Below are 9,607 nucleotides of genomic sequence, written 5' to 3' on the forward strand. Positions count from 1 at the left end.
TACCACCTAGACTCTACTTTGAAAATAGAGATGATGTTGAGAGTCTTATGGAAGGAACATGCTACTCTTCCAATTTTTTTTTTTTTTTTTTTTGCTTTTTTGTTTTTTTTTTTTTTTTTGGGGGGGGGAACTAGACAAAACTAGTTATAGGCTTATGAATCTCTTTTCATACTCATTTTGTTGATAAAAAAATGTTCATTTCGTAGAGCTCGTGAAGAATGGAAATAAATCAAAAATCATGTTAATTGCGTACCATGAACAAATAAATAATCGATGCATGTTTATCGTGGATCCGGGGGCTCTGCTGCCCAGAGGGGGCAGCAGCCCCAGCCCACACTCTCAAAACAACGTCGTTTTGAGGGTAAACTGCTGGAAAGGGACAGAACGGAAACGTTTTGGTTTTGAGGGTGTGGGCTGGAAAGGGACAGAACAAAAACGTTTTGGTGGGAAAAAAATTCCTTACCTCTGCTTGCAATCCTATGAAGCAGAAATGTGATTATGAGAGTTTTAAAGACAAAATTTGATTATGTCTCTTTAGAATAATATGATCAAAATAATAAGATCTTCACACCCGTTCAAACGGATTAAAAATTGGAGTACTTAATTTTTTAACCATATTTTTTAATATTTAAACGGTCTCAAAAAAATAAGTGCTCAAATTTTTACTCCATTTAAATCGGTGCAAAGATCTTATAATTCTGATCATATTATTCTAAAGGGTCATAATTAATTTTTGTCTATAGTGCTCTCATAATCACATTTCTACTCCATAGGATTCTAAATAAAGAGCATATACTTAATATGAGAGTCATAAAAATAAAAAATTAAATTACGATCCTTTAGAATTATATGATCAAAATAACAAGATCTTTACACCGATTTAAACGGAATGAAAATTTGAGCACTTAATTTTTTTAGACTGTTTATATATTAAAAAATATGGTTAAAAAAATTAAGTACTCCAATTTTTAATCCGTTTGAACGGGTGTGAAAATCTTATTATTTTGATCATATTATTTTAAAGAGACATAATCAAATTTTGTCTTTAAAGCTCTCATAATCGCGTTTCTGCTTTATAGAATTGCAAACAAAAGGTAATAAATTTTTTTGCCACCGAAACGTTGCCGTTCTGTCACTACTCCAGCAGTTTACCCTCAACGGTCCAATCGTGTCATGGGTTCGGCATGTGGTCCAAATTTTGGGGTATAATGGAGTCTATCCAAATTTATCATGAAAATGGGTTGCCTTGAGCCTACCTAAACGAATTATTTTCTTTCTTAGGGTTTGATTGGATGCAGTTTTGGTTTGGTGTATCCCACAATACACCCAATTTATGGGCGATGGGACTGGTTTAACTAGCTTTGACAACCTTATTTTCACCTGTATTAGACTCTCTCCCTTCTTTGCGTATACATCCCAATCCAGTAGAAAAGGTGCTAAATTATTGCTACCCTTAGACCGAGCACGAGCAATAGCTAATCTGGCATAATATAGATGCAATTTTGACCTTTCTGTCCTCCCTAATCTCCCTCTTTATCTCCTCTTCACATATGCACACAGAACGGGAAAAAAATGGAAAATAGAGAGAGAGAGAGAGAGAGAGGGGGAGAGAAGACTCACCGCCACTAGTACTCTGCTACGTGGATCGTCGCCTTCGTCGTGTGAAACATTGAACGTCGCCATCGTCGTCGTTCATGGGAGAAGCCGAGAAGGTGGGTGGGCTGGTGGGGTATAAAGAGAGAGGTGTTGTAATGGTGGTGTTTTAATTTGTGAAGAGCTGTTGGAGTTTTAATCCTATACTTCACAAACACTAAAAATAACCCTTTTCTACCTCTCTTTTTTTTTTTTTGGGATCAATATATCAATATATTATACACACATTCAACAAAGAAAAAAGCTATAAAAAAACTTATTTATGTTTTACATTTTATATTTTAAAAACAGAAATGGATAATAAACACTTTAACAAAAAAAGATTATATTTAAATATTTTAGTTAATTATTTTATTAGTTAACTAATTTATTATTGATTATTTGTGAAAAAAATTAAGCCGAGAAATTGAATTTTATGATTATATATTTAATTTAATGAATAATCTAATTAAACACTGTACAAGGCAAAATAGTCATTAGACAACTTTTTACATCATACACTTTTTTTTATACACTCAATTTATCCTTCATCCAAACTAAGTATTATTTTATCTCATTATCTAATACATCATCCAAACGGACCAAACCATCTACTTTTTAATACACCCTCTATAACTGTCACATCAATGTGGGCCGGGCCCTTTCTTCTTAACTAATACCCTCGACTATCTTTTCCCCACTCATAAATAATACTCAAAACTCATATCGCATCTAATCGAGCCCTTAATGTGTTGCGTGTTGTGCCAATCCAGTCGGTTTATTAATTATGTCAAATCCTGCTGTAGAGACCCGAATAATTTTTAATTTTTGAAATGTTAATTAAATGCCAAATCGAGAAAATATGGATTAGTTGGTGGATATTTGGATTGAGGACTAGAGTGAAGGAATGGAGAATTGATGGAGTGTGGTGTAATAAAAAAGATACATGAGTATATATATAGGGGTGTGTGAGGAGTAGAAGAACATTTTTTATCGCCGTTCTCTCTCTCTCCACCGACTATCTCTCTCTCTCCTCTCCTCTCACTCAAAACTCCACTCAATCTCGCAAAATCTTCAAGAATCAACCTCCCTCAAGCCTTCCATTCGCGTTCTTGAGCTCGGAGATCCGTGGGTCAAGCTTGAAACGAAGTTTCGGAGTTCGAAAGGTTAAGGCTCGTTCAAAAACGTTTGAATCTCGGCCGTTGTTGCGAGGTAGGGACTTTTTTACCTCTTCTATGTGTCTATGTGTTGATTTGGTGTAGATTTGTTCCTTGGGTTGTTGGATTTTGGTTATTGAGCATGCCTTGAAAATCTGCTGAAATCGCTACCCGAAGCCCTGTGGTATCGATACGGATTATGTGGCGTATCGATACAGTAAGCTTATCTTTTTGGACAGTTAATGTTGTATCGATACGGATTATGCGCGTATCAATACCTGGAGCTTAACTCCAGTTTTACTCTTGCTGCTCTTCCATCGATTGTTTTGACCCCCAATCACTTCTAAATCATTTTGGACACCTTCTAACATATCTTAAGCTTGTCTAATGGACTTCCTTTGACTTCTCGATGTGATCCTTGTTCCGTTGGTCTTCCCGTTAATAAGAACCGAACGAGGAATTTATTTAGTTAAAACATTGTTAAAGTATATTTCGTACATTGTTGGCATTTGTGATCGTTCTTGGTGCATTTATGATGACGTTAGTATAACGTAAGATGTTTTATCTATGAATGTGTTCATGGGGAAGTCCTAGCTTGCATACTGTATTGGAATCTAGCCGATTGGGGTTGGAAGTAGATTTAGGGAGACTCGTAACGCAAGGGGTAGTAATACGGAGACTTAGAGGGGTTTCGTAACGTAAGGGGTGGTAATACGATAACCCGAGTCGTTAGGGATCACCGTGACGCACGGGGTGGTAACACGGTAATCCTTGTGGCGTTGTACGGTAACGCAAGGGGTGAAAATACAAATGGTGGGAGTTGGGTTAGCGAGTTGAGTTGGGATTATCTAAGTTGCTTGTGTCACATGACTTATGCACTTAAACTGGATAGAAGTTCATTTACAAGTCGATTGAATTCTATACATATTCAAGCTGAGTTTTCTTATCCTTCTTTGTTTGCACTTATCAACATGTTTGCATCTAGCATTGGTAAAGACTTTCCTACTGGGTTAGTGTAGCTCAACCAAATCCTTCTTTTTAGGTTCTAATGCTGGGCAATAGACTGCATGCAATGGTGTGCTTGGACATTAAGATTTTTGGAAGCTAATTTCATTTAATTACTTATTCATCTTTGTAATAGACTTACTTTTGGCCAAAGATGGCTTTGTAACTAATTTGCTCGTGAACTATCTTTTGACTAAAGTTTGTAACATCCTGAATATGTTTCATTGTATCTAAGTTAATTTGGGCCGTAGTGCCAATGTTGTATTTCTTAAATCATGGGGACTTGTTTGTAAATTAAACAGGTGGGAAACTCTTTTGAGTAATATGTACGATGCACGAGGTTTTTTTTATTAAAATGTATTACTTATTTATGTTAAAAATCAAAGATGTGACACGGCACGTGTCACGTATGAATATTCTAAGCCTAACAAAGCCCATGTGCTTAAATTTTGGCATCTACTTAAATTTTTCACGAATCATCGCCTTCGCAAATTTTATGAAATAAAAGGCTCGAATCATTCGCAAATCTTATGAAATAGAAGGCTCGAATCATTCCTTAGTGGGACTTCGGATGGGTTTGTTTTCAAAGTGATTATAAACATATGATATAATTGCAGAATCTAAATAGTAATAGTATGGTAGGAAAATGACGGCCCAAGACGTGTTTTGATAATTAATACCTACCAAGAACATGCTAAGAACATTTGTTAATGCTGAAAATATCCTTGACGGATATTAATTATCAAAATATGTCATTGGCCGTCATTTTCTCTAGTCATATTCCGTCCCTTTCCTTCAATGGTCCTCTTTCCGCTCTATACGCCTACGAAGTCCCTATACCACCAAATGCAGTGGGTGTAATTTGTCCACAAGTCTGCAAAATCAAAATCTTGCTCCTCATATGGGCCGAGTTAATCGCAATCGCAAAAAATCATACTGGTCAGCGTTGATATCAACATAAACGAAAACACGTGACCCAAATCGTTCATCTCCCCTTATCAAGTTTTTTGTTAATACTAAAGATTATAGCAGTCGAACGTTGGTACCAACATGAACGAACAGGTTTGTCTTCAAAATTTGACCGCTGGTGTGGTTTTTTAGCATATAAACTGGAAGATAAACTCACTCAATTATACGGCTACTAATAGCCAACCAGGTTACCAGGGTGATTTTCCATTACATAATACTAGTGTCGGTTTGCCTCGACAGAGAGCCTATTAGCCTGATGTGTTTTTTTCAGTAACTCGTGTCTAAGATTTTGTAATTTTAATTCATTCCTGTATTTTTGTTGAAATCTTTCACCTTCTGGTGTTATGAAATGAAATGCTTGACTGAGTCAAATAAAACTAAACACTACAAAGTACTCCACGTGGTAGGATTCACAGGAACGGCATAGCAGAGGAATTTTTCGGTGCAAGGAGTATATTCCACGCGGTTCTCGTTTAGCACATCCGGACCGTTTAATACATTTTTGAATGGTTCGGATTGAAACCCTCTCTCTTTGTTATCTCTTCAAATTTGAGCCGTCCAAAAATACAATGGACGATTCAGATGCGGCATGCGGGCACCACGTAATACCCAATCGACACTGGAAAATTTCCCGGCATAGCAAGGCCATCCAGTTTGGAATTACTATGCTAGTACCATCTCAACCACCATACCAAGACGAATTCACCAAGACCCCACAAATCAACAAGTCGTCTGAAAATACATAATATTTTTTCCTTCTAGCTTCGGCGAAGTTTTGCCATTTTCAATTCTGCTTTGGTCTTTAAACTAGAGGAAATACAGCGGAATTGGGGATCGAGAAGCTAAGTCACATAATTCGTGTGCGATACGGTTGTGCGCATTTATAAAAGCATATTTAAAACACAATACTACTAAACTATTAAAATTCACGAGAACAAGAATTGAAAAAATATATTTTAAACTATTAAAATTCACGAGAACGACATATTTACTATGTGACTTGTCGGTCAAAGATTCAATTATTCAAAAGTGGTTGAGATCACGATGAACGTGCACTGCGGAACTACAGAACACCCCCTCCCCTAGATCATGTTGCCGTTAAAAAAATGGCCAAAAAGGGGAACTTACCAATCATCAACACTAACAATTTCAAAAGAAACGTTTTTGCTTTTGGAATTCCCCAATTCCCATTCTCATCCACTGGCCCACACACAACCCCTACTTCCAACCTCATCCGTCCGATCCCCTCCATCACCGTCATCACAACCGAGATCCATATTCCACTGCTCACAAAACACCTCATCAAATCCCACAACTCACTCAACGGGCCCACCGCCATCCCCTCCAGCCTCACCGGTCCGATCATCTCCGACACCGTCATCGTCGCCGTCGAGGTTCACGATCAAAGGGTCCGCGCCCGCAACGTCTACAACAAGCGGGTCCACAGGCGAACACTCCCCCTTGTGCCGCATCTTCCAGTCCTGCGCCTGACACGCACGTGAGCAATAATTCACCGCCCCACAGGCGGAGCACCTCCGGAACTCATTCCTCCTCGTCTCGGGTCGCCCGCAGCCCGAGTTCGAACACATCCTCATCCCCTTGCCCGAGCCCGGATCGAACGACCCGAACCACTCCGTCAAAAACCGGTTCACCGGGTGGGCCTCCATTGACGTCGCATTCAAGTTATTTAACCCGAATTCACTCAGCAACGAGAGGTTACTATTCCGTTGGGGTTTCTTGTTTTGCAACTGCCACGTAAGAGCGTGGAGGGCTGAGGGCGCGACGTCGCGCAGGACGGACCCGAGCTCGCGCGCGGCGGCCTGGACGAGGAGCCGCCGTCCCTCGGCGGCGTTGGGGCGGACGCCGTAGCCGTCTTGGAGGCAGTGACCGAGCTCTCGTATCGCGTCGACGTGGCCGAGGTAGGCGGCGCGGCCGCAGAGGGCGACGCCGGCGCGGAGGTCCTTCGAATTCTTCGAGCCGCCGCTGCCGTTGAACTGAATCACGGCGAGGGAGTAGAGTGACAGCGCGTGAGATCTAATCGCCGCCTTTGCCATTAGAGACGCCCCGCTTCCTCGGTTTTGTAGACAGTAAAATCGGATCTGCGCATATTAATTGAAGAAATCTAAGAACTCTAAACCAAATACATACGCAAGCGTGTGTATATACATAAATATTCCTAGTTCTTGCTAATTTATTGTTCAGTCTTTCTGAATTTTTTGTACTCCTTCATTTCCACGAAAAGAGTATAAAAATAAATTTACTAAAAACGAAAAGCTTACGATAGCTGTTCTTATTCCGTCCAGTGTATCAGAATTTTTTCATTTTCTATTCGTTGTTTTACACTTTTTAAATTCCTACGAATGATTTCGCCAAGAAATTTCGACGAGTATAACTATACGAGAAATTAGGAAAAATAAGGACTTGATGTAATGTGTACGGTTATACACACACCAAAAAAAGTATGTATATAAACTTACCATTCCAAGAGTATAACAGGCTTCGACGCTGCCGGCGGCGACGCACAGTTTCATAAACCGGTGAGCTTGCTCCGACCAGTTTTTGGCTCCGATGGCGAATGCTTTCGAACCGGATTTGGATAAAACCAGAGGATGAATACCTAATCGGTTCAGTCTTTTGCATCTGCTCAAAGAATGACAAAACATTAGATATATATATTTTAAAAAGAAAAAGCCTAACAACTGGCACATACAGTCAAATACACACACATACATATATCATAGGCACGTACATATGTACCGCCATATAGACGTGAAATACGTACGTTAGGAGAATACTGATGAAATCGGAAGGGCAGCGAGCGGTGGAACTGAGTTTACAAAGGATGGAGAGGAGAATATCGTCAGGTAACCCATCAAATAGATCAGATCTTTCCTGAGAGCTCCTCCTGATTTTCCTCTGAATCATGCCTTCTTCCTGTTCTTGTTCTTCTTGTTTCTCTCACTAGATGTATCTGTGTTCTGCCAAATACGGAGTATATGTACGTGTGTGTGTATATATATATATATATATATATATATAGAGAGAGAGAGAGAGAGAGAGAGAGAAAGTCTGTATCTTTGGTTTTTGGAGAGATGTGCCCGTGAATCTTTGGTTTTTAGAGAGATGTGCCCTTTGGAAACAGAACGGTTTTCATTCATTCATGTATCTCTCCCTCTCTCTCTCTTTCGTTTTGCCTCTTCATTTTTTGTACTCTCCTAGATAACAATTGACGGAATTAAGGGACGGGTTTATATACGAATTGAGAGATTTTTCAGGGTTAAGCGGGTATATCCCACGTAGTATTCGTTTGGCGCATTTGAGTCGTCCGATACACTTTTATACGGTTCGGATTGAAATTCTCTCTCTCTCCTCTCATCCCAACACTTTTTTTCTCTCCAAATTTAAGCCGTTCAAAAACGAAATAGATGGCTCAAATGCGCAAGCGAGCATTATGTGGTACCCGCTCGGCACTGAAAAATATTCTGAGATGGAGAGAGAGCAAATGACCCTCTAGGGCCTGTTTGGCAGATCCGGGATCCTACAGGGCACTCTCATGTAGTGCATCTTGCTTGGTAAATTCGGACCGTCCATTTTGGTAATTACAGTAATACTTAGGGTATTTTTGGTACTTTTTACATTAATAATTAACTTTCACCGGTAAAAAATAGGAGTAACAAACATATCTGAACCATTGATTGCCGAGATGAACGGTCTAAATCTAACTGCAGGATGCACTACAACGGAATGCCTGCTGGATTTCCAATTCCCTGTTTTGGCGGTCCAATTTTTTAATTTTGGCAGCTTGAGAGTCAAGCCCAATTTTTTAATTTTGGCAGCTTGAGAGTCAAGCTCTGTTCTTCTTGACTTTTTTTTTTCTAAAACTTTTTTCCCATCTTTTTTTGCTTTTCGCAAATTTTGTTAAGTTTTTTGTCGTAGTTTTTAAGGTTAATCATTTGTCTAGATGAGAGGAATAAAAAAAATATGAAAATGTGGACTGATGTTAAAAAAATTGATTTAAGACGACAATTTAGACACACAAAAAATACAGTTGTTAGGTATTTTTTCGTCTTTAGCGATTTTTTTTTGCTTTTTATTATAATTTTTTACTTTTTAGACTTCTCTTGTTGAGATGCAAAATTTCAGGAAAAAAAAACCGAACAAAACACACACAAAAATAAATAAATAAAAATAAGGAGAATGGAACCTCAATCAGGAATGGATTACGTCAAAATGCACTATAAATACTGAATTGTAAAACATAGAATTTCAAATAACATCTCGAGGAGCTTGTTGGATTATGATTATATTTTTACTTACAAAATTTTAAAAAAATCTATTATGTACATATTATGCAAGCACTTTTACACATTATAATTCAAAAATATTTGATCTACCATCCACAATTTAGTAGTATTTAAAAGATAATGGACTCCTGATCACCCCATTATGGGAGTTTACAGAAGAAGTGCATTGGAAAAATAAACAAGGGTAGTTTAAAAGCCAGTTAATTTTGTTGATTTTTCAATAAAAATAAGATTCTGTGTAAAAAATTTCGGATGGTATTTGTAAAACAAGTTTTGTATAAAATAATTTTTTATGCTTGGAAATACAAGTAAAATTCAAAAAGCTCACCTGAAACTGATTTTTAAATTCAACATTCTCCAATTACTTTATGATAATCTATATATAATCCATTCCGTGTATTTGGCACCCAAACACTCAACACCCAGAATTCAAAAGCAAAAGACGCAATATATTTAATATGAAAAAATGAAGTGGCCAAACTGGCCCTCAATAAACCTTCTAAACTTAGCTCAGTTGGGCCTGTTTTTGGTGATTTTATT

At 38.2% G+C, this 9,607-nt stretch overlaps 1 protein-coding gene across 1 annotated transcript; it reads right to left on the minus strand.

Moving 5' to 3' along the window:
• Nucleotides 1–5,700: 5,700 nt before the first annotated feature.
• LOC131311132 (F-box protein At1g67340-like) lies at nt 5,701–7,761 on the minus strand. The gene is made up of 3 exons (XM_058338468.1): nt 7,546–7,761; nt 7,241–7,403; nt 5,701–6,862 (listed from the first exon to the last, which is right to left on the minus strand). Exons 1-3 carry the CDS (start codon nt 7,686–7,688, stop codon nt 6,080–6,082), a joined length of 1,089 nt encoding a protein of 362 aa, XP_058194451.1. The 5' UTR covers nt 7,689–7,761; the 3' UTR covers nt 5,701–6,079.
• Nucleotides 7,762–9,607: the final 1,846 nt, after the last annotated feature.

This window comes from Rhododendron vialii, chromosome 12a (assembly GCF_030253575.1).
Source record: "Rhododendron vialii isolate Sample 1 chromosome 12a, ASM3025357v1".
NCBI classification, from domain to species: Eukaryota; Viridiplantae; Streptophyta; class Magnoliopsida; order Ericales; family Ericaceae; genus Rhododendron; species Rhododendron vialii.